Genomic DNA, 24,989 nt, shown 5'->3' with positions numbered 1-24,989 from the left:
ACATTTATTAAGGAAGATTCATGATCATCATGGACGTGACCTGTACACGGGAAAAAAGAAAGTCACGAATCCATGTAAACGGTTATTGGTCGAGGCAAAAAGATGATAGCTTAGAAAGAAGGCGTTGATGGAGGACACGGCCGAACGCTTTGGAAAAAAAAAAAAAAAAAAAGAAAACTGCGTCAGTTTGGACGTGACATTTAAGGTTAGTGTGCAAGTCATGGATGAAGTCGCAGAGTTGCGTTTCGCAGGAAAGTACCTTTTGAAAACCGTGCTGCTGTTTAAAGAAAAGAAATGGGATGATAGGTGCCTCATGATATTGGAGTAGAGGATATGCTCAAGTAGTTTGCAAGAAATTGAAGTCAATGAATTAGGGCGATAATTAGATGCGGAAGAGCGGCTGCCCTGTTTAAAGACTGGGAATTACCCTTCCCACCTTTTGGTCAGATGGAAGGCAGCTTTGAGATGAGGACTGAATGAAGATGAGTTTCAAATACTCACTAGAAATAACACGGGTGTTTCTTTTAAATTTTAGGGTTGATGTTATCGGTTCCAGCGGACGAAGTAAGTTTTAGTTTATCAATCATTGTTTTAATACCAGCGGAGTTAACGTTAATAGGATGCATGCGCTCGTAAAGCTCTTCAGGGAGAGTGGGGACGAAGTCCAAGCACTCGTTAGTAAACACTGATGAAAAGTATTCGTTAAACACAGAACTATCATGCTCGACGTTGCACATCCGACATTCCTAACTCTCCCCATCTTCCTAAACGTCCGTGTGTGTCCTAACACCAGAAACCGGAATTTTAAAGGTTAAAAACAGCACGTTGCGAATATGGAACGCGCACTTTCATGCAAAGCTGACGTCAAGTGACTCAAATCGAAAAACATGCATATTTACAGTATTGTTATCTCTTCTGGTGAAGGCTAAACAACCGTTGCATCCGTTTTCGCGCACGAAACGGTGACTCCCAGAGAAAGTAAGAACGCAGTGATTGTCTTTATTTTAACAATGTAAACACACTTGCAGGCGTGCGCTGATGAAGCCTCAAAATCAAAACTCTCGTAGTGTGATTCGTGACTGCTCCGGCTACTACCCAACCTCGTTGTCACGCCACTTTCTGCAAGCAAACACTAAAATTGCCAGTAAACACACAAAAGCGACATCGATACAATTATCTTGTAGAATATCACCTTATTTAATCATAACTGTTTCAATAGGTACTACAAGTTGTATTTATTTTAAGAAGAAGAAGCAAAATTTTTTTCGTGAGAAAAAACAAAATATCAATGTTAAGTCTGGTAACGTTGTACTTTTGCCGAATCATTTCCACATCTTTAGAAAAGTTCGACAAAAGTTGCGCCGAATTTTCGATTAAGGGGGGGGGGGGAAGAGGGTCGGGTTTGCCCCCCCACTCAAAAACAAGTTGGTACACCACTGTCACCAACTCGCCCAAGCATCCATCCTATCAAAGAACTTTCGAATTTATGTATCTAAAAAATTCGAAAATTTTCGAACTTTCGATTCCTGAAAAGTCAAAAGTTCGAAGAACTTCGAACGTTTAGGGTAAAAGTTTCAAGTTCGTCGAACTTTGAAAGACGGGCGGACGGTTTCATTTGGATTCAAGCCGTACGATGTACATTCGTAATTTCTTTTCTCAAATTTCGACATGCGGTGCCGCATTCCTTGCGAAAGACAATGCCGTTTATTTCAATCATCAGGCATGCTTGGTTTTAAAGAAATAAATTCCCGAAGGAGCAAGCAAGGACGACGGGTTTTTGACAATTGTCGTTCGCTCCATATTTGAAGCACGTTATAGCCGAAGCTCTGTATGGTAGAGATGTCAAACTTTTTAAGACTTATCTATGTATAGCCTAGGTAAGTGTCGTCTTTAGGTAAGAATATTGCTGTTCAAGATGAGTTTCGAAGAAATGTCCAAACATGTCCTTCACAATAATATATATAAAAAATGCCTTGCGCAAGTATAATTTCTATTGATTATTGAATACGTACTGATAAAATCCCAATCATTTGTTTTTCTATCTGATTCAAGCGAGTCGGACTGCTCATAACACTGGTCGAGCATGAAAATAACAAAAAATTGAACTTTTTCATGGCCGGTTTAAGATTTATTGTTAGTACATCGTTGTTTTTCGCAAAGGACTAATTTTACAGATTTTGCCTCCATACTTTTTAAATGCAAACAGTTCTTACATACGGCTGTCCATTGTGCCGTGTTTTGTGTCTTCTTCTATAAATCGGTAACGGTCAGCGACCAAAGAGCTCACCCGTACATGTCAAGCATATATACGCCGCGGGGAGAGTCCGTTGTTAGTAGGAAGTGTCGGGCGTAGTGTCGGTGTTGTGTTTGTGTATGTGTCGCTGCTGTATCCTACGTGGTGCTCGTGTTGTCTGTGATGTATGTGAACACTGATCTCAATGACAATTGCTGGATCGCGCTTGCCGCTCCCGCAAGTGAAGCCACCGGGCCTCACTCGCTTGGGATACGATTTGCCGTTTTTGCTAGCCTTTGCTGCGGTTTTCCAGCGTGCTGACGACACGTTTTCTACTCGTTCGTCGTCATTCGCCGAAGAAGTTTTTTGAAGACTCTGTGTATTGTTGAGACTTGCCCTTGTGAACACGTGGAAAAGTTTACGAAAGTGCAGTGCCGCAGGAAAAAGGCACAACGCGTCGAAAGGAAGGGCTGGCGGCGTGTTCAAAGCATCCTTGGCACGCCGAAGTGCCGTGTCTCTGTGCCTTCGCGCGCGTGGATACCGACCAAGAACCGACGCCGAGTGAATGTGTTTAGCGAGTGCAATGTGCGTGAAGCCGTGTCAAAAGGTACAACTCGTCGAAAACGTGTCGCCGGTGTCGCGGCGTGATCAAAGATTCCTTGGCACGCCGAGTGATGCATCTTTGTGCCTTCGCACGCTTGGATACCGGTCAAGAATTGACGCCGCGCCAAAGTTCTGAACGTGTGTCGCGCGTAGATGCCTTTAGATCATTTATATATATCGGCCACGGAGTTCTGGATCGTCCAGCTGTTCCGGTGAGTTGCTATCAATAAAAGGGGGAGATCTGTACGTGTTCTTATGTACTATATTAACCATGGCTATGTCCCAAATCTACTCTAATAGATTCCGTGGGAGCACGAATAGGGCAACGTTGTGGAGCCAGGGGGGTTTTCGAAAGCAAAAGTACAAGACGACGAGAATGAAAATCTTTGAAGCGCGGCCGATATGGTCGTGTGCAATCTGTTGACCAATTACAATTAGGCGAGCCGCGCTCAAACGTCAAGTGCAATTAAGTGGGTTGATAATAAGCCAGCACTGATCATTGATGAGGAGCTGTTGTGCACGGTATTGTGGAAATCGTCTAAGGACGAAAAAAAGACGTACCTTCTCCCCATCTTCCGTCGCTAGTGGACGCTGGATTAAGCTCGTTCCTAAACCGCGAGAGGAAAAGACGCTGATCCAGAGGCACGAACAGCTTCACGCACATTGCACTCGCTGAACACATACACACGGCGTCGGTTCTTGGTCGGTATCCAAGCGTGCGAAGGCACAGAGACACGGCATTTCGGCGTGCCAAGGAAGCTTTGAACACGCCGCCAGCCCTTCCTTTCGACGCGTTGTGCCTTTTTCCTGCGACACTGCACTTTCGTAAAATTTTCCACGTGTTCACAACGGCAAGTCTCAACAATACACAGAGTCTTCAAAAAACTTCTTCGGCGAATGACGACGAACGAGTAGAAAACGTGTCGCCAGCACGCTGGAAAACCGCAGCAAAGGCTAGCAAAAACGGCAAATCGTATCCCACGCGAGTGAAGCCCGGTGGCTTCACTTGCGCTGCAGCGAACAAGCGGGGAAGCGCGATCCAGCAATTGTCATAGAGATCAGTGTATGTAGAGTAGCAGTCTACTCGTGATAGTTCCCTTTTTTTTTCATTGGTTGCTAGAAATCGCACTAGGTGGCGCAAGTTACCGCCCGATTACAAGAGTTTGCATGAGCTATTTATCCATGTAAGTTCAATATTGGTTTTTTTTTTTTTTTGTTTTGTTTAGCGGTTTTGCCGTAGCCGTAGCTGCCGACGCCACCGACCGCCGACGATGCACGTACGTACCTTTGCACGTAGCTACGTCCGCCGCTCGGAGACTGTTTACTGTGCATAAAAGACATCGAACGAGAACGAACGCGTCCTGTATGCTTTCAGTTCGGCTGAAAGGCGCGGCTGGCTGGGCTCGTCCCTCGCCTGTTCTCGGCTGCTGGCCGCCATGTTTCATAAGGAACACGTTGAACCGTGCTTCTCGGAAGGCAAACACGGTGTAGCGTGTTAACTTTACACAGCACCTCATGTGTAGACGAAAAACACAGATGGCTCCGTGTAAAACGAACACGTTTCGACGTGTCCGCTATGGGACAACGGTTTACACGTCTGGGCGTGTTATTTTTGCTAACAGTGTAGGACAAGAACGGACGTGTGCTTGAATTGCGAGGGCAACAGGTCTAGCAGAAACCACAGCCGTTCGTCGCACGAGCACACGAAGGGGTTGTCGAGGTGTGCCATCTGAAATTCGGTGGTCGCCGCAGCAAAGAGAACGACGTCGTGCAGTTCCCAAAGCCTTCCCGCTTTGCGTCCGCCTTGGTCCCGCAGCTGTCATTCTCTCACTCTCATCCTCTCCCCGCGATCACGCGGGTTTTTGCGTTCGAACGCCGAATTTCAGCGGAAAGCGGCACTGACAACTACCGATGTAAAATCACTTATATAGTTTATTTAAGTCGATGCGTTTATTGAACAAATTTTATGTGATTTTTTTTTTCTATTTTCAATGGGGACGGTATGAGTTTGTTCTTTTTTTTTTCGCGGCACGCAGGCATCGCTCAATTACTTTTTTTTTTCTTTTTTTTTTTGGTGGGGGGGGGGGGGGGTGATTTTTGGGAGAATTCCCCCTAATAGGCTGTCGTAACGGCCGCTGAAAGGTAAGTTCGGCCGCCTTGCTAGATGTTTCGACTCGTTCGCGCGGAGACAAGCCACCCGTTCTTAGGAGGTATGGCACTCCACTCTCTCATCCGGCAGCATATGTATTCTCGAAATCGGTATCGGCCACTGATCTCTCGTAGTAGAGATCAGTGGTACCGACCGTTAGGTCTAGGTTGTTGTTTTTTTGTTTTTTTTTCTTGGGGGGGGGGGGGGGGGGGGGGAGGGAGGGGGAGGGAGGGGGGAGGGGCTGGTCCGGGGTCTACGAAAGTATGCAGACCTGTTGTCGGAGCTCCTCTCTCCGACGCTTCCCCGACCTCGGTTCTCGGGACCCTAGTGTCTGGCAGCTAAGAATGGCCTCTTCGCTGGCGCGAGCGGCCTTTTGGATGTGGACATTTGGTGTGCTTTGGAGAGTGTCTAACAAACGCTCTTGGATTCTGCCCTTCTGCAGTACGTGTGTCTTCTCTATGTTCGACAGAGACAGTGTAGCGATCATTGGCACGCCGGAGGTATTTATGAAGCCGAACCGCGGTAGTGTATGTAGCCTAAACGTCGCGAACGCCACATGGATGTGGGACCGCGCTACTAGGCTTAACGTCTCCTGATTCAGGTTGCCGCCACTGCAGTAAAACCCTTTGGTTACTGCAGCCAGTGTTGGTAGCTAAACCCATTACCGCGCCTTACACCGTCAAGCACACTGGGCGAACTTCGACCGTGGCGTCCCCTCCCCCCTCCCCTTTTTTTTAACGCCACCATGCACTAGGTACGACATCACATTGTTAGTGAATATGTGAGTAGTGACCCAACACGAGCGTTTTGTCAGACGAGAACTGCATTCCAAAAACGAACAGTGATTAAGCATAGAGTCATGTCGGACGCCGTGTTCAAATAAATCAAAAAGCTTTAAAAAAAATGCAAAAAGGGGGCGTCCCCCTTTTGATGAGGCCCACCTCTGGGGCTGGCCGTGGCTAAACTCCACAAACTGGCGCCCAACGCGGAGCCATGACTGTCTTTTTTTGTTGTTGTGGCTTCTTCGTCCCCATTGTCCCGATTACCGGAACTCTGCCTTTGACCATAACAAGAACACCCTCAAACATATTGTGAAAACGCGTATAATGTAAGCGAGCTCAGATTGCTCTATGTAATCTGTAGACGCTTCACGAAGCCAGTTTCGCGAAGATGTGTACAAAATAATCGCTGCCAAAATTTGTATTTAAATTTCTATCGACACAAAAAACAAGGGGAATTTACGCACATCGTTGCACGGCTGATATCGACTTGCTTGAGGGCAATGGAGTGTCACAGAAGTTGGGGCTCCAATCCACGCTGTGAAGGTGGTTAGCCAGCGAAGCTGTGACAAGTGCCGATCTCAAACCATCTTTGAAATCTTTTAATATTTTCACCATTTTAATGCACAAGTGCATTCTAACGGGGGGGGGGGGGGGGGGGGGAATTTAGATTCCGTGTCATCTGAAGGAGTGCCTTTGGACGGATGTGGAAGGTAGAATTGGCAAACGCTTGCACCGGGCACATCTTCGCCCGCATTGCATGTCAACACGTAAATTATGAGTCACCCTCATGTTCACACGACGCACCCCAACCTGTCTGCGAGTCTGCGTGTTTTCCGTGACTTTGCACGAAATAGAGGAAAGGAAAACAGACACTCCGAAAAGAGACTTCAACCCTTCAAAAGGTGATTTGACCGATAGATCAAACTACAAATACAAATCTTTTGTTCAGAATGTTGAATTCCTTGCCGAAAGTGGCACACCTAATACAGAATCTGCAAAGACTGCACTCGTCCCTCATGGGGAGGGAAGTCAATCCCCACGATGCTATTGAATGCAAAGTAAACGTGGCAGACATTGGATGATGTAAACTGCTTTATTGTGGATTTACACTTGCATTGTCATGAAGTGAGAAAAGCAAAGGTGAAGTCGACTACAAAAAGGGGACATTACTATGACAATAAAAAAGAAGTAAAATGCCCAGGAAAACAGGTGCCCTCAAGGTCCTGCCTGCCTGCCGAGGATTGATGTTAAGGCAATGCAAAAAATTATGTATCTTGAAAACAGCATCTTCCAGTTCCGCCAACCTCGGAACTTTCATATCCGAATCCCAAACAGATTCTGAAGAGATCTGAATAACCGAGGGTACCAAAAACACAAAGGCATGTATTCTAAATTAGTGTCAGCTTAATTCTTTATGGATACCCTTCCTTCTGAAGGATGCCCAGGTAAGGCTCATGCCCAAGCTTCGACAAAAACCACACGCTGAAGAAACAAGCTTTCTGAATCGGAGCAGCTTAACTTAACCGCAAGGGGCCATAAAAACGTAAAATGTAGGAGACCCCCGCACCGGAGACCTGGTCGACTGTGAAAAAGGCCACACTCCAAAGAGCTGACTGCACGCACACAAAATCCATCTTTGAGTTTCTCAGCCCAACGTGAGACCATCGGTGAAACGGAAGTTTCGATAAAAGAGACTACAAGTACCACTCTGCCTAGAGACCAGGGGAGTACAAAAATGGTGTTAGAAGGGGCACAATGCATATGTACAGTGCATAGTACTCAGGATAACGCAAACAGAACCCAACACTTATTTAACGAAACAAAGGTGTTTAAAATTTAGATCCCCTAAACGCTTTTTTGTCAAACTGATGGTTCCGAGTGGTAATTGTCAAACTGATCAAATTTCCTCAATAATCAATTATGCCCCACTGAGTTTAGCATCCAATGGTCATTCACAGAATAACAAGGGGTGCCCGTACCAACAAGAGCATCTTTAGAAAAGCAGCTGTCAATCCACAAATAAAGAAATATGAACTCCGACCGCTCGGTAAGGGGAAGAGGAAAGCGTGAAAAGGTAGCACTGCGGCGGCAAACAAGGCATGAATTTGGGGAGAGGTATTTGCTCTGTCGAGCTATGCTTGAAAACAATGAATGATTATGGCATTTGCGAAGCGGTCAATCTTACGTCAAAAAGGAGGGAGGGGGAAGGGGGCACTAAGTATAACAGTCAGGCAAGGTGTCTTGGCACAGGGAAGTATTTCTCTTCAGAAGGAAATGCTTCAGCACCATCCATCCCCTCTGCAGTTCCCAAACAACGTTGGGCAGTCTATAAATACAACTCTGCAGGGAAGATACAACTTGTGCATCGATCCCATTCGGAGCCTGACTCAAAAGTTATTAAAACTAAAATGCACTCTTAGGCACGCCAAACATGTCTCCCCCAACAGCGAAAAAAGTCTACAACACAAAGCACAATCTCCGACGACATTCATTGCCCTTTAATCCTCGCACAGCCTCGACAGAAAAGAAAATGACGGCGACATTCAGGTTTCAAGAAATCTGCAAGCAAAAAGAACTTTCCGACAGCAAGCCACCATCACTGAGAAAAAGACGCTCGCGCAACGCAGTGCTCGCTACGAAACAACGGAAGAAATGCAATAAAAACCCAATGTATGCGGCAGATGATGACGACACACTAAACCGAAAGGAGAACGAGAGTGTGGCAGGGTGCTTGCTGCCTCAGTTAGGCGGGAGGGGACAGAATTCAGCACGGTGGCCTTCCCCCCCGCCTTGCAACGCGAGCGACCAGAGTCTCCTAGGCGGCAACCTCTTCTGGCGGCGGCGCGGGTGTTGACGACGCCGTCGCGGATGCAGCCGGTGCTGACGAGGCCGGTGCAGAGGAAGCCGGTGCAGAGGAAGCCGGTGCAGACGAAGCCGGTGGGGACGAAGCCGGTGCAGATGAGGCCGGTGCGGACGAAGGTGGAGCGGACGCAGCTGGCACGGGTGATGCCGTAACCGACGGATTACTGGAGGCCGAGGGCTTGAGGTCTCCTCCGCTGGCCTTGTCGCCAGCAGGCTTCTCGTCGGCGCTCTCCGAAGCGGCCTTCTCGGCCTTGGGCGTCTTGTCTGCTGCGGCGTCTTCTTTGTTGTTCAGCTGCTCCTTCTTGTCTTCGGCCTGGGTGTCGTTGGTTTTTGACTCGGTTCCATGTTCCTTGGACTCCTTGGCTGGCTTTTTGTCCTTTGCCTCCTCGCGCTCCTCCTCGACCTCCTCTTCCTCTTCTTCCTCTTCCTCCTGCTTTTTCTGGCGCTTGGCTGCAGCTTTCTTGGCAGCAGCGCGTGGCTGCTTGGCTGTCCGCCGGGCGGGCTCCTGCGTGTCGTGTGAGAGGACGTCGTCATTTTAGAAAGACTTGGAGCGAGCAGGAAGTATGCTTGCTAGTGCACTTAAGTTACCACTTGTACAACCGGCAGAAGGCTGGCAGTGCGAAAACGCGAATAGTAAGAAGCGAAAAAAAAAAACGTGCATGTCCATTTTCGCTTTTCTATAGTCGGTTACAAGTTAAGAAGGTAGGAGAAGCTCCTCCCACAAGTGTGATGCACCGGTTGCAAATCCCTCCGCAGTAGAAAGAAGAGTTCACTGGAAACGCTCCTTGTTCCGCTTCAATGGATAGATATTGGCTACAGAGTGATGCCAACTTGTCTCCAATCCCACTTTTTAAGAAAGCGACCTTTGTATTCATCGGAGGGGGAACCGAGCCCCTGAAAGCAGCCATTGTATCCATCGGAGGGGGAAGCTAATCCCTGAAAGTCGTATTTGTTTCCATTGGAGGAGGAGAACTCTAATCTCCCTCTCGTGGCTTCCACAATGCTAAGTCAAAGTCGAAAGATAAAGCAAATATGTACAGTAAGGCAAGACCCTCCTCGCGCGTTGGCCGCGACGTCGCGGAAACGATGGGACGCTATTGGATGCGGAGGTGGCGGAGGGATATTTGCTGCTACCTTCTTGACTTGTAACCTACTATAGTCTCGTACCTGTTGCATGGGTGGTAATCTTTAGTGTGCCACCATACTTCTCGAAACTGACAAATCAGGAAAATTCACTCTGTTGGCGATGAATGAGTTGCAGGAGAAGTCTGACGTAGCCGTCATGGGTGTGTTTAAGCAATTAGACAGAAACCTAAAAAAGATAAAAAAAGAGATAGTCGGCTTGTTGAAGGATTGCGACTTTCTGTCACAAGTATCCAAATCAAACAGTACTCCCAGTGACAAGTTTGGGATTAAGTTTTTTTTAAAAGACCACAAGGTGGACCTTCCCCTCCAAGTACTGGCCAAAGAAAAAGGCACCTGGCAAAAATTTGTCTCTTCTTTCCTTTAGAGTGCTTTGTCGGTCTTGGAAGTTAAAAGTCCATTGTCACTACGTTGTTCAGATGATTTGGTTATGGAGTTGCAGCCCTTTCATAAGAGACCTTGTTTGGTGTTTTCGATGGATATATAGGACCTTTATTATTCGCTTGATTCCAAAACCCTTCTCAACTGAGTTTATATTTTTCTGGAAAACAACCTCGTCAGGTTTCAATTACAGTCTGGAATTTCAGTACTGGATTGCCTTAGAATTTTAGAATTGCACCTTCAGGCAACGGTTGTAAAGTACGATGATCACAATTTCATTCAAAAACAATGAATATGTATTGGTTCAGCCGTGGCCCCAGTCCTCTCAAAGATTCACATTAGCTTTTTGGATATGCGTCTAATTGGTCTCATTCAAAGCCGTTCTCCAGGTGTCATCCTCATACGGCGTTATGTCGACGATATTCACATTTGCACTACCGATTCTTCATGGTCAGCGTTGGTAGAGAACTTTGTCTATGTAAGTGTGCCAGAGCTACAATTCTCAGTAGAAAGACTGGTAAATGACTGCCTGCAGTTTTAGACATCCAGCTTAAAACTAGCTCCATGTTGTGTTGGCAAAATGGCAAAACGGAAGTCAAACCGCTCCTGCCTTTCAAAAGTTGCCACTTGAAAAATATCAAGGCTGGCATAGTCAGGAATTTAGTAGATAGTACCCTTAAAAAATCTTGTTCGCACTTGACTGGTTCTGCGCTCCAACACCTTTCTAACTGCTTCGGCGTGACAGGTTTTCCCAAGGAGTATGTGTACAGACAGTTGTTGTACGGGGTTAATAAGAAAGAGAAATGTCAAAAGGTTCGTAAATCTGCCAGGCATGTTGTTCTCCCTTTCTTCCATGAGATTTCTCATAACTTCAAATCGGCCAACGACCACTACGGCATTAGCACTGTGTTCAAAAATGATTTCAAACTAAGTCGTTTCACCCCGTTCAACTCGGCCAGAACTGGATGCACCAAAAAACACGGAGAAAAAAATGGTGATTCTGTGTCGGGCGTAGTATACAAGATTCCTTTTGCTTGCGGGTTATGTTACATTGGACAATTGAAGCAGTGTTTGAATGATTGTTTAACTGAACACAAACGTTGTATTAGAAACAAAGACCAGTATTAAGAAATGTTGAAACATGCGCTGGAATACCTCTATGGCAATCCACATCGGTTGTGTTGACCGAGAGAGAGGATCATAAACGTTTCGTAAAGGAGTCCCCAACTATTATTAGTCACGGGAATGCAGTATATAGGCCGTCTTTTAATTTAGACACGGAGTTGAAAAGATGTCGACAAATTTGATTGTTTGGGGGTCACCTTTATATCTGTGTAGGATGTTGTTAGTTTGGGTTTAAGTTTCAACCCTGCCCCCTTTGTTTCAGGTGTGACGAATGTCGGGGGTTGTTCGCTTTTTTCCTTGTTGGGGTTTTCCCCTAATGCAGCCCTGTCTTTTGTGATGTGCATCAGGACCTCACCGAGGTGGGGTAAGGGATCTTCCTCCACCCGTTTGTTTGCATTAGAACAGTACCGGTGTGGTACTTGTCAATGTTCTCCCTCTCTTGTGCGTTTGGGAAAGAGAAGTTCAACCTCTTCCTTTTGGTTTTCTGGGCTCTTGTACCCTATAAGACCACAATATTCTGTCCAATAAATTTCAACTCTGTTAGAAACTTTGTATTGCGTTGTCCCTTCTTCCCCTAGTCTGGGGGTTTCGTCTAAAATGTTGCCCTTATCTCTTATTTCACATACTGCATAAGTGTGCTCAAGTTCAAGGAACTACTGGTTTGTACCGATTTCGAAGATCTGTCCGAAGCACACAAATTATCGCAAGTTTTCATCGTCCGAAAAAGTGTTATGTGGTAGCATTTCCGAATGTGTGCAACGTCTTTGTGATCCCGAAATCACATCTCTACCTTGCTGCATTGCTGCTAATATTACACCGTCTTCTGTAATCGTGGCAAAAGCATGTGGCGAGATTTTTACTCTTGGTAAAGTTATGTGCAACAGCCCAAGACAACTTACAGCACCTTTTTTTAGACCACCCAGTTTTGCAAGTTTGATCCTAAAAAAAAAGAAAAAAAAAAGAAGTGAATAAAGCTTGGGGCTATAGAAAACTGTCTGTCCGTTTTTTCTTATGCCAGAGAGCGGCAGCACGTCCCCTCCTTTTTTGATGCACTACAGAAAAAGCCCACAGAGAAGCGGGTGCCATGACTGCCATGTTTGCCAGAGTTGCTGCGCATGTTGCAGCTGTTGCAGAAGTGTGCACGCACGTCACAGAGCGGTCACTCCAGTCACAATGGATGCAGTCGTAGCTATCGCGCTCGATGCAGATGTTCAAACCACCCTCAACCTCTTGGAACTTCTTGATTGTCTGTCCATTTCTCCATAGATCACATTATGTGGGTTGCATCCGGGAGTGGTAGTCTGCCAAGTGTTGTGCAGTGTCACCACCGCCTCAAAGGATCTTCACTTGGACTTGCTTTTGCACGTCCTTTGTCAACCAATGCATGACTAAAGGAACTAGTAAGGAATTCAGCAGTTTTGAATCTGCAAGTTGTAAAAGCATCATCTCCCCAAAAAATATTCCAGCAGGGGTCCTCCTTTGTACTTTTAGACTATCACTTGATCGCAAACTTTAACTTTGTTCATGCCGAAGGAGGAAAACAACTCGCACCACTTTCTCCGAGAGCACTCAAAGCTCGTACCACTTTTTTGGCCATTCCACCAAGAAAGACAGCCAAGCTCCTAATCTTTTTGTTTGATAACCTTTGATAATTGCAATTTATATTTACCTTGATTTTGCCCTTGGCCAAAAAGTACAGGGTGTCTACCACATTGCCTCTCTCAAATTCCCAGACCTTTCCAGGATTCCCCTGAACATTTCAAATCAATTCCGGCAATTACAAAAAAAGAAAATGCAGTGGTTCTTTGAGCCGTGTTCGTCCGTTTAATCCAGTGTTGGGTAAAATACATCTAAAAGGTACTTCAAGTAAAGTACGAAGTAAATGAGACGTAACATAATTTAAGTAAAGCAGTAAGTACTCTGAGTGCAATGTACTTGAAGTAAAGTACTTTAAATACAATGTACTTTAAAAGTAAAGTACAAGCATTTCAATACAATTTTTCATGATGTCCTTTAATTCCCCAATACAGTGATTTTTTTAACTTGTATGCATTGCCCAGGGGTAATCAGGGATGCAAGTCCTATTTTCCAAAAAACACCGGCAAATATTTGATAAAGTCAAGTTGCTACAGAGTTGTTATTCTCTGGAATGGAGCCGAATACAGAAGTCCGTCTTTTGAGTTGCTGGAGATTGTTGCACTCAAGGGGGTTAAATGTACAGGGAGAGAGAATGACGTCAGCCCCGTGGCTTCCGCAAGCAATTCTCTCATAGAAAAGTATCCTCTCCTTAATGAAAAAAAAGTGAGTGCACAAGCGAGCTGGTGATAATTAATCATAAAGTGATACCTGAGATTGGGGTGTGAAAAAAATTAAGGAACTTTCAAATAGAAAAAAAAGGCAAAAGAGAATGTCTCAAAACATTGTGACGCGTCCTCTTCTGTTGTCTTTTACTTAGACTTGAAAATTAAATTTATCCGTACTAGTCTCAGGTGTTACATTATGAGTAATTTTGCTCTCCTAATAATTAGCGAGAGTTCAAAAAGCAACGGGAAAGCCGCCCCCAGAACAAACGGAGCGATGCGATCATCTGCTCACGTTTCTGGGGAGAGTAGAATATCCCTCTCAGTATTTCTTCGGAGTTGACAAAGCATAATTTCATGACACAAATTTAACAAAATCAAATTTGGGGAATGTACTTTAAAGTTGGGAATTGTACTTTGCTTGGAAAGTACCAAAAAAAAAACTTTAAGTAAAGTACAAGTACATACTCAAAGAAAGTACTTTAAGTAAAGTACAAGTTTCCCAAACCTACTTGAAGTAGTACTTTAAGTACAATGTACTTAAAGTACTTCCCAACACTGGTTTATTCAGCTGAATCCGGTGGCGACCTACGCCGCCTAGTGATGCCTCGGGCAACTGTTATTCAGTGCAAGGGTCAGCCAAGGCACCGCAAGCCACATGATCCCGCTTCGTTGCACGTCACTGTGCTACCCACCATCACACATTTTCCCCCAACTTGGGAAACTTTCTGATGATACCCCTGACAATTTCCTGACTTTTCCAGATGTTTCGAAATTCCCTGATACTTCCAGGTTATCCAGGTTGGTAGACACCCAGAAATATCTTGCATGCTTCAGCCTTACTTGCAAAGTAAATAGTGAACCAAGTTGCTGGTGCTTAATGTCAGCGGTAGAACAACGGTCTCTTCGCCTTGCAGCTGGCATTTGGTGCAGCAAAGACTTCCACAGTCATACCATTCCTCAGCTAGTTAGGGTGCACAACACCACATTGCATCTTCGAGTTGGTCAAGGCTGCCCCACTTGCATTTTTTGCTCTCGGATATTGGGAGTCGCTGCAGACGCTACAGCTGAACACCATTTTCATCTTTCTTGACAAGAAATCAGTGACATAGTAGATTATGCAGTCCACTACCTCGGGGAAAGCATTGTCAATACAGAACATTCTCGCACTCCCTCTTTCCAGTCGCAATGAGTTCATCTATATTTGCTCGCAACCTTGCGAGATGCTGAACATCGATGTCAGCAGTCCTGCTCTGCAAAACGTCCTTAAACGTAGCAAAAATACAAAACAGGTACCTCACCTTTTTGCCGTTTACCGTTAGCAAACTTCAGCAGTTGTAATAAGCTGCATAACGTCAACATATAATGAACTATCAGGAACGCTGGCATGTCCAGATGAACGCTTTTTCCCGATGTCTGCCGCACCCTACCAACAAATCTCTCGGGATTTTGGTTAAATTGGCACGATGCCACACGTAGTTAGCAAATGCGCAGAAAGGTCTATTGTCGATTTCAGAGTGACATGAAGTCCTTGTGTGGTGCCCAGCATGAGGAACACGTCGTGCGGGATGGCAGCGTTCCCCAACTAATATCCCCAGCTGCCGAACCAGTCGATGCCACATGCCACTATCTTTAGGTCGGGACTTCCCGGGCAGTTTCCTCATCTGGATATTGCGGATTATGAACATCAAACAAGTACAACCGTAGGGTGAGCTCGACTCTCCCTGCACAATTCCACAAACTGTTCAGCTTTCCCTCACGGTAGTACCGTATCTGTGCCGTTCAGTCATTGGCCTGCTGAAAACGTGCGTAGCAAGCTTTTCCCGCATCCTGTCCACATTTGACGAGAAAGAGTGGCGACGTGCAATTTTCGAGCACACTTTCAAATCACTCACATCTGAGCTGTTTTCTCTGTACATAGCAGCGTAGTCAGACAGGCTGATCCATGCTCCATTACTTCTAAAGGGACACTTCAACGGAATTTGAAATATACCTGTCGTGTTCAGAAATGGGTTGAATATGATCCGCAATATCCGTAAATGAGAATCGCGCGTTTGTATTTTGAGCCTGATGGCTGTATTTTTCGTTGTCAACAGCCCACTCTGGCAAACACTCGGAAAGCAGCCAGCGGAGAATATGTCACATCCGCAGCAATCGTGACGAAGTTTGTCTCGGGACAAAGAGCTCTGTGGACTGGGATAGCCAGTCCACAGAGCGGGACTGGCTATCCCGGCCAGTCCCGCTCTGTGGACGTAGCCCGTGATACGCTTTCCGTATGTTGCTGTGCCCCCTCTCCAAGGTCACGTGACACTCACACGGCCTTGGATAGGCCCCGATGGCTCATAGCATCCGCTGAAAGCCGCCGAAGCACACCAGCGAACGGGCCACCGCAAGTAACCCCAAAGCTGCCTTTGTACGACTTTTGAGTGACGGGTAATCTTCTGTAATCTTGTAGAGGGACAATAGCGACTTCTTGGACACACAAAAAAAGAGTCTCAGGGAAAGGGAAAGGGAAGTTCCTCCTTCAGCTCTTCTCTCGTCGTGGCCGGAGGCGAGACAGTTACCCTCACTAACTGTCAAGGTTCCGAGACGGGCATTACAAACGAGGCAATAGCGACATCCCCCAGGTGCTCTTTGCTAATCGTTTAATTCATTAGAAAATTTCTTTTCGTGTCTTTTTCAACAAGAGATTGGTGCGGCTGATGTGACAATGCTCCCCTGAACACGAATAGACCAAGGAATAAGCGCCTATATTTCGTTGTAGTATCCCTTGAAGGTACTTCTGCTCGTGCAAATGGTTCAAATGCACTTGAAGGGGTGAAGTACATCAGAGACCCTATGTGGAGAGCAAGTTTGTCCACTTCTTGCACAGGGGTTGCAATGATGTCAGAACGTCGAGCTCTTACTGGTTGATGGAAAAAAATAGTGGGTAGACCTCAAGGCATCTAGCATACATACAGGTCAACCTATTATTCTTTCAATCAGCCAATCAGAGCTCGGCATCATTCCGACGTTACCGTAACTCCTGCGCAAGAAGAAGACGACTTGCTCTCCGCATACGCCCTTTTCTGTATGTCAGTTGGATGCTTGAAAAAGTTCTTCTCTGGGTGCAGTTTCCCACGGACTCCCAAGCTGTTTCCACATTGCTCTGTTGGTGGTATTGGTACCATCCTTGCCAATATGAATGGCTTGCCTCGAGCTAAATTATTGCTTGTAAAAGCAGCTAGCAAGGCACTGTTCCCCGGTAGCCTTCTTTGATCCAAACACACCGGTCGACTGTGCAGACCTCTCTCCCAAAGGGAGAAACATGAATGCCAACTCATAGTCAGCCAGGTCAGAGCTCTTTTTTCCCGTCTTTGCCATGACATACAAGGCCCAAGCCCCACATAGCTAAGTGCCTTTGAGCTCACATACTTTTCCACACTTGGATCTCATCAAAAAAAAAGAATAACTCCATGTCTGAAAAAGTCAGGCTAAGAAACCAGGCTACACCGTAGCCGACAACTCCTCGTCAAAACCACATCTCTAGCCAACCATGAAGATACAGCACTGCACAGTCTCCAAGGCAGGCAGAGCCAAAATGTCATTCTTTCTGAAAAGCCTGTACCCAGCTTGTGTTTAAACATGTAATAAAGGGCACAAAAGCAGTTCATTCCCCGTGCACCCACTCTACTTTGCAGCAGAAATGCCCTCCGTGATTAGCATGTATTGAGCATCAGGCAGACTACATCTTTTCAAAGCTTTTCTTTTTTTTTTTTCCCTTTTGGGGGGGGGGGGGGGGGGGGGAGGGGATTCTTTTTTTGCAGTTTTAGCTTCTATAGACAAGCTAACAACTTAGCTTCCAGCTTGTGTTTCGATTTTAGCAGCCTCAATTTAGACTGGCAGCATGCAAACATTGATTTCTCAACTGCACAAACTCACACCTTTCTTAACGGATGAACAGAATTTGCATCCCCCACTTTGTCTTTTGCTTTTTGAGCTAACTATTATGAATGCGGAGTGTTGCGTGGACTGACACAAGAGCTACACTACTCCCTCACTTACTCAGTGAGTGTACGACGGTTTTGTCTCCAAACTCTAGTCTTGTCTATGGCATAGGCGCATTCGGGACGAAGATTAAAAAATTTGCTTCGAATTTCCTCTTTCAGCACGAAAACTGGCTTCACTTAATAAGTCGAGCGCGTCGCTCGCGCCATGCTGGGCCTCCGAGACCTTTGCATAGCCGGTTTCGGACGACATTGGAAGCACTACGTTCCTGCCGAAAACGAGTGCCTTCGTTCGAAATTCTTCCGTTGTACTTTCTCGCAAATGGAGCACCCTCGCAGATCATGCTGGTGCATGCGGCCAACAGCCAAACCTCCGCGACGCAGAACGCCACGTGTCGGAGAGACGATGTCAGCAGGGTCGAGAAATTAAGCCATGCGTCCAGAGCACCAAGCTAGCAAAGCGGCACATGCGCAAACGAGCCTTCAAAGCGCCTCGCCAGGGGACGCCACCACCAACCTGCTTCTGCTGGCGCTGCTGGCGGGCTGGGGTGGGGGCGGTGCCCCTCGTCTGGGAGCGGGTCCTCCTGCGGCCAGAGTCCGGGTCACTGCTGTCCTTGTGGCCCAGCTCCTTGAGCAGGGCCTCCCCCTCCTTGGCTGCCACCTCCAGGTGACTCAGGCGCCGGGACGCCGCTGCCTTACTCTCCCGCTGTGGACGCCCCGACGACGTCTGTGAGGCGGGACAGAGAGAGAGAGAGAGGTTGGGCACCAGATGAAGCGGGCTCTCCCCTGTTCACCCCTAAAAGCTGGCTTACGCACTTGCGACAGCCCACGACTGAGTGCCTTACAATCTCTTGTGACGAAAAAACACACTGGCGCCTTCTATCGGGCAGGCATGGAACACTTGCCATTTCCGTATATTACCTTTTCCTTTTCGTGCATCATTCTTTCTTTATTGGCTCCAACGCTTTTTGACAACGTTACAAATGACCGTCCCTCGTAGATGGTATGTACATTTGATCTTGTAAACACTGCAAAACCTTAGCTCTAGCGAAATGCAGTTTGAAGGCCGCCTCGTAGACGGCGCCGGCGTGCCAGTGTTCTCTCGTATTTAAGAGATCGCGAGAGCTCGGTCATAGGCAAATGTAAGTGTATGAACCAGCCCAAAAGGGCCACTGCCAGCCCCAAGATCTACACATTATTCTTTCTTTTTCATTGTCTGAAACGCCTGAAAAGCGTGTGGGCACGCAAAAAATAAATAAAAAAATAAGAGCTTCTCCCTAATTCGAGCACACACCCCCCCCCCCCCCCCCTTTTTTTCTTTTTTCGATGACGTAATTGGCAAAAGCATTTTGAAACGTTAAGAGGTTTTGCAAGTTGCATGTCTGTAATAATTATTATTGTTATTCATAAAATATATTAATGCGAAAGCATTACATGTCCCATGGAGTGAGCCAACGTCATCAGTTTGGAGCGCAAAAACGGCGCCTAGTTTCCCTGACACTAGAGGTCCCATTGGCTGGCGCGCAGCAACGAGGCTCCCATTGGCCGCTGCGCGCGTCAGTTTCAACAATCGCCGCCAGATGGCGCTGCGTGTCCGTGCAGCCTAAAGCCCCTCTATCCTCGGAAAAGTGGCGCCATTCATTGTCGTTGACATGCTCGAGACATGCACCCGTGCCACTTCTGGGAAGAAAGAACATGGACTCTAAAACCTAGCTCAGGGCTGCGCTGTGCCGCCATGATCTTCACAAAGGCTGCACGTTGCATGCACCTTGCGCTACTTTTGAAACATTAAGGGGCTTTAGTACAGCGTAGAGTTCCCGTATAAGCTCCCTACGGGAGCCAGAGTTGCACGTTATCCCCGTAGCGCCGTCTTTCCTGCTTGACATGTTGATCCTGTTCCTCACGTGACTGAATTCGGCGAATAGCGGCACCGCGCATTCGAGGCGCACGGCCTGCTCCAAAGCAGGGGAACGTACGCCGAGGCACGGGCAACATCTACTTTCCAGCGCGGCATTTTATCCGGCTCCTGAAGTGATCGGATCTCAGCGACTAGCGGTGCGGCAGCACGTGAAAAACAGACGCGCAACTCTGGCTCCTGTAGGGAGCCTATACAGGAACTCTAGTGCCGCCAGCGCGCCGATAAAACTAACCGCCAGAACCCCATGCCTACTACAGGCCCTGTGCCGGTTAAAATGAACACATTGGCGCCTGCTCGGAGGCTCTTGCTCGTCTCTCCGCCGACCAACATACTGTCGCCTCCACTCTCCTCCACGACTGTAAAGGCACTAAACTGCCGATTGCAAAAAATAAAAATTAAAAAAGAATTGTTAATGATGAAACATCGGCTGTTTCCTAGCTTTTTCTTCATACTTTCAACATAATGGCACCCAGTGGCTGTGCTGAGGACAATCAGAGGGTGCGGGCACAACGGGGAAGTCGAGTACGGCACGGACGAGCTGTTGTTTTTTTTCTCGATGTTGAATAGCCTCATAAATAACCTCTCTTGCAGCACTTTTGCGACATCGCCTCTCACGTTGCTCACCAAGGGCTGCTACACGGCATTTTTTTCCTTACCTTTTTAAAAATTGTTTTAGACCAACTAACACGGCTAAAAAAAGAGGCACTGAAAATTGATCTGTCATCTGCACGCAAAGAAGGGTCTCGCAAAATACTGTCGGGGATGGTCAGGTGGCGCGTGCGCATGTTAAACGATAAGAGGGAAAGAAAGCTAAATGACACTTTCTCTTAGAAGTCATCCAAAAAGTCGAGGAGTGCACCATTTCGTTAACTACGTCATAGATTCGGGCACGCGTTTCAAATCAAGCGTTCTGAAAATATTACTTTTTTCTCCATAAAAATGCAGTTCTCAAGCTCAATATTTTTTGGGCGATCCCCGGGAATCATTTTCAGCCGTTTGCAATAATAAAAAGAATATCGATGTTGGGATTGTCAGTGGCCCTTTAAGCTGACAATGCTGTGGGAGTTACACGCTTGCCAAACCAGTCGAACGCCTCCCTCTCATCGCCCGACCCCGTTCTCTGCGCATGAGTACGAGAGGGAACGTGATGATGCGGTGAAAGGTGAATGCAGCGCTGGTTCAACAAGCATGTAGCTTCCGCCGCACTGTCAGCTTAGGAGCGCATGGAGTATGGAAGAACCAGAAAGATTAATTTCGGAACGCGCGTCCTGGCGGGTTACGTTTTACGTTACGAGTCGAGGGCGGGCACGATCGAAGAGTGGCTTTATGCCACGTTCCACCTGTGCGAGCAATTGTACAAAAAGGGCACTTTCAGAAGCAACATACTTGCACACGCTCCTCATAGCATTGTGCACGGCCCATTTTATCGGTCAAAATGTTAATTACATCGCTTAGGAAAGGAATGCCTACAAAACTGAAGTTTCATTGAGAGCAAAGTGGTCAACACTGAACCTTTCAAATGAAGTATCGCACATTATTTGTGTTGCTCATTGCACCAGTGGTTTAAAAGGGGCGACCTAGTCTATATTATTAGGCTTTTTTTAGGTATTGCCATGCCTCACATGTACACAAGAACATGGTTTTTTTTGCAAGTATATTGCATGAAGAATCTAATAAAAATTTAAGACTAGATGATTTCTGCAGAGAAGGTTAAGCACCATAAACTGTAAAAGTTTCCTTACGATATAGTAAAAAAATTTTTCCCCTGGCACATCTCCTTAAAGGGGGGTGCAATGATTTCCAGACTTCGGTAAAAATTTGTGGAAGTTGCCTTCTGACACTTTTGAAGTAAAGAACAGAAAACCGAATACGCCAGTGTGTCCTAGTTGTGTAAAAAAAAAAAAAAAGATAAATATTGGCATTTCTGGCATTCCTTAACTCACTCCCAGCCTTCAGGGTCACACCTAGTCGCATTCCTATAGTCGGTTGCAAGTTAAGAAGGTAGGAGAAGCTCCTCCCACAAGTGTGATGCGCCCGTTTCAAATCTCTCCGCAGTCGAAAGAAGAGTTCACTGGAAACGCTCCTTGTTCCGCTTCAATGGATTCCCACTTGTCTCCAATCCCACTTTTTAAGAAAGCGACCTTTGTATTTATTCATCGGAGAGGGAACCGAGCCCTTGAAAGCAGCCTTTGTATCCATCGGGGGGGAAGCTAATCCCCGAAAGTCGTATTTGTTTCCGTGGGTGGGGGAGAACTCTAATCTCCCTCTCGTGGCTTCCACAATGCTAAGTCAAAGTGGAAAGATAAAGCAAATATGTACAGAAAGGCAAGACACTCCTCGCGCGCTGGCCGCGACGTCACGGAAACGGTGGGACGCTATTGGATGCGGAGGTGGCGGAGGGATATCCGATTCCCTTTGAGGGGCATTTGCCGCTACCTTCTTAACCTGTAACTGACTATAGTGACGTAACTCGGGGTGACGTGTAGGCTCCCATAAGCTCTCTCGGAGGACGCTTCCTCTCCCTCCCTCTGCTGACATTAGCGGGCGTTATGTGCAGCTTAGAGCCGAGTGGGGTCACATAAGCTCCTTACCATAGTTTTTTCAGCTGCCACTAGCAGCTGCAGGTGGGGGGTAAAGCTAGACTTTTTGCTTTGCGATTATGCAGCGGAATTGCGACATTTTTTAATGAAGGAGATATTTACTCTGTCTTCCGGGGCACAATAAACAACATAAAAATGACGAGATGCAAATTGTTTTAATTTTAAAATCGTTGCACCCCCCTTTAATTTTCAAGTTGAGTGACAAGGCAACGACAGTTCACTCTCATGGTCTAATGAAAAATTCCATCACTTTCTTGTGGCAGTGCCATTTTAAATCTTGTTATTGCATCAGGTATGGACCGAAGGTAGTCACATAACTAATCGAAGATAAAAAAAGGGGGGTGTTGCAGAGAGATTTGGCTGTTTTAATATGTTAAACACTACTACTTATAGCCCCAAACATCCCACCCCCCCCCCCCCCTACGTTGACCCCCGACCTTTCAGGGGTGGCCTATCTGGCCCACATACATCTGAGACCCCTGTCCTAAAAGGAATGCATTCCAGGAACACTGCTTCATACAACACTGGATAGCAGCATGCTGCAGCGTGACACTTTTACCAATATCAGCAGGCAGAAACGGAGGGAACTTTTTTGAGGACATGCTATATGCGTCATTCGAAGATGCGATCAGGATCCATACCCCGGGGCCCGATTTGGGTTATAGTAAGAGCGAGAGTGTTCTCGGCTGCCAAATGGACGTGGTACCATAGTTTGAGTGCAATAAGCCTTCAAGATATTCTCGACCCGTTTGCAACTTTACAAGTTAGAAATATTTTGGTGAGAATGTCTCACCAATATAGAACTAACGACAGGGGTCTCACGGCCTCCTTCGTCCACCGTTCAACATTGGGTTGTGCACGGCAGCGGAACAACTTGAGATCTGCAAACAAGCGCAGGTTGTCGACAGTGTCACACGTGAAACGGCGGATGACCACAGTTTCAACCTGCATCCAATCTCACTTCGCCGTGGCACTTGTTTTGCAGTGGACTATGGACTTTTTTTTTTTCCGGCCTGTTGGCGGACGAACTGCGTTCTTCGCTCACACTGGCAGGCAAACGGCCTACGACCCTGCCTTCGCTTGCTTTGCAAGAGGCAAGTTAGATCTCGCAGTGACCGGAACGGACCCCTGGTGCATTGATACGATCTAACAGCTCCCCGCAGAACGGTGCAGCGTTCCTTACCCTAGCCGGCTCCACCTTGGACTTCTTGGCAGCTGGGCCGTCGCCATTGGCTTCGTCGTCCTTGGCAGCCGACGCAGCTCCACTGTCCCTGTCCTCCTCTCCTGTGGACGCCTGTGAAACGAGAGCTCTTACGAGGCGAAGAGAGACCAGGTCCTAGGAAAGGATTACTCTTGCCCAACCCAGGCACGAAAGATTACCTACCTACGGCTGGCGAGGCAAAAACACGGATGACAGGATTGTCGTCCGCGCTTTCGTACTGCCAGCCTTGCAGCTGTTGCATGAGTGGTAACTCCTAGTGCATCCCCACACTTCCTTTATAAAAATCGACTGATTTATTAGTTTTCAACTATGCTTAGCAAGTTTTTAATAGAAGCACACATTTATTTTCACCAAGTAAAAAGCTATGAAGATATATTAGTTCATTACCCTATTTATCGTGATAATTAGCCCTCTTTATTACGTCCCCTTGGCTGTATAACTCACGTGCACTGAAACGCATTAGTGTAACTTTCACGCCTTTGTTTTTTTATGTGAAAAACTTCATTTTTAACCAGTATAGCTTCTCCCGTATGTCTCGTATAAAAAAGATATAGCTTCTGCCGGATGTCTCGCATAGAAAAGAAAGTTTACTGCAATGGCGATTAAGTTCATAAAGTCCATTCACACCAGGAGAGCACATAAAATCTAGTATAAAACCCGACGAATGCCGCGACCGAAGTTCCGGTACAAGCTGCGCTAGAAGGGGGCCACCACCAAAAGCGTTAGAACCAGTGTTTCTATCATCGCTACACCATAAAAGAAAATATGGGCACGGTATGTTCAAAATCACGACCGGTCGCGATCGCAACAAATGCTGAAGCTGGCAAGCGGCGCCAACGACAACCGAGAAAGCGTCGCAGCTGGTAACCATGACGACGCTCCGAAATTGCATCTCATTACGACAGATGGCGAGACGAGCGGCTCGCGAAACTCCCGCTCCACGGATCGCCCGCCATTATGGACGTTGGGAAGAACGCCGAAAGCGATTTTCGAAATTGCGGCGACCGTTGCGATGCCGCCGACACCGGTGACGTTTCTTAACGCACCGGGCCCGCGGGATCGCCCCGGTACCGACAAGAGGCCTGAACACGCCGCACCACGTGCCGAACACAGGGCTTCGGCGAGCGGCGACGTTCGGCCGAACGGTTGTTGTTGTACGCCACACCACGACGCGCCGTGCGTCAGGTCGCTGCGTTTGCGAGATTGCCGACGGTTCGATTCGGATCAAAGATGGGCGCACTTACCAGGGGGTCCTGGTTGGAGCGTTCTTCTACCTGGGCATCCGGTTTGTTTTCGGACATTTCGGCGAGATTGTGGCAAGCCGTGTAGAAGCGCGAATCCCTCTGCGAATTGCCCCACCGACCACTCGCACGGGAGTTTGAAGGACGGCGTGGGTCACGTGATCTGGCGACTCGCGCCGCCACTGGGTGAAAACTGGAACCACGTGCGGAAAGCGCCAACTTCAAAGCGCCGTAAAACTTTCAAAAACAACAACGACAAAAAGCTGCTGTTAATACTGTAGGTTGATGTGTGCTAAAGTGAAGGGCAACGTTTTGAAGTCATATTTTCACGGAAAGTAGCGCCAGTGGTAGCGCCTTCAGAGGAACGAAACCCATGGAAGTGCAGTTTTCTCCGTTTTCTCCTCAGCCTCAATCAACAAGTGTGTTAACTCGCAAAAAAAAAAC

The 24,989-nt window shown here is 47.0% G+C and overlaps 1 protein-coding gene across 1 annotated transcript; it reads right to left on the bottom strand.

Moving 5' to 3' along the window:
- Window positions 1-6,841: 6,841 nt before the first annotated feature.
- LOC8027398 (60S ribosomal protein L22) lies at window positions 6,842-24,713 on the bottom strand. Its single transcript, XM_029983669.3, has 4 exons — window positions 24,549-24,713; window positions 23,266-23,376; window positions 18,082-18,291; window positions 6,842-9,134 (listed from the first exon to the last, which is right to left on the bottom strand). The coding sequence occupies exons 1-4, from the start codon at window positions 24,603-24,605 to the stop codon at window positions 8,583-8,585; spliced, it is 930 nt and encodes a 309-aa protein (XP_029839529.2). The 5' UTR covers window positions 24,606-24,713; the 3' UTR covers window positions 6,842-8,582.
- Window positions 24,714-24,989: the final 276 nt, after the last annotated feature.

Source organism: Ixodes scapularis, unplaced genomic scaffold (assembly GCF_016920785.2).
Source record: "Ixodes scapularis isolate PalLabHiFi unplaced genomic scaffold, ASM1692078v2 PGA_scaffold1__304_contigs__length_218370807, whole genome shotgun sequence".
In the NCBI taxonomy this organism is placed as follows: Eukaryota; Metazoa; Arthropoda; class Arachnida; order Ixodida; family Ixodidae; genus Ixodes; species Ixodes scapularis.
Note: the sequence above shows the minus strand (reverse complement) of the source record. Positions and strands in the feature narration are given on the sequence as shown.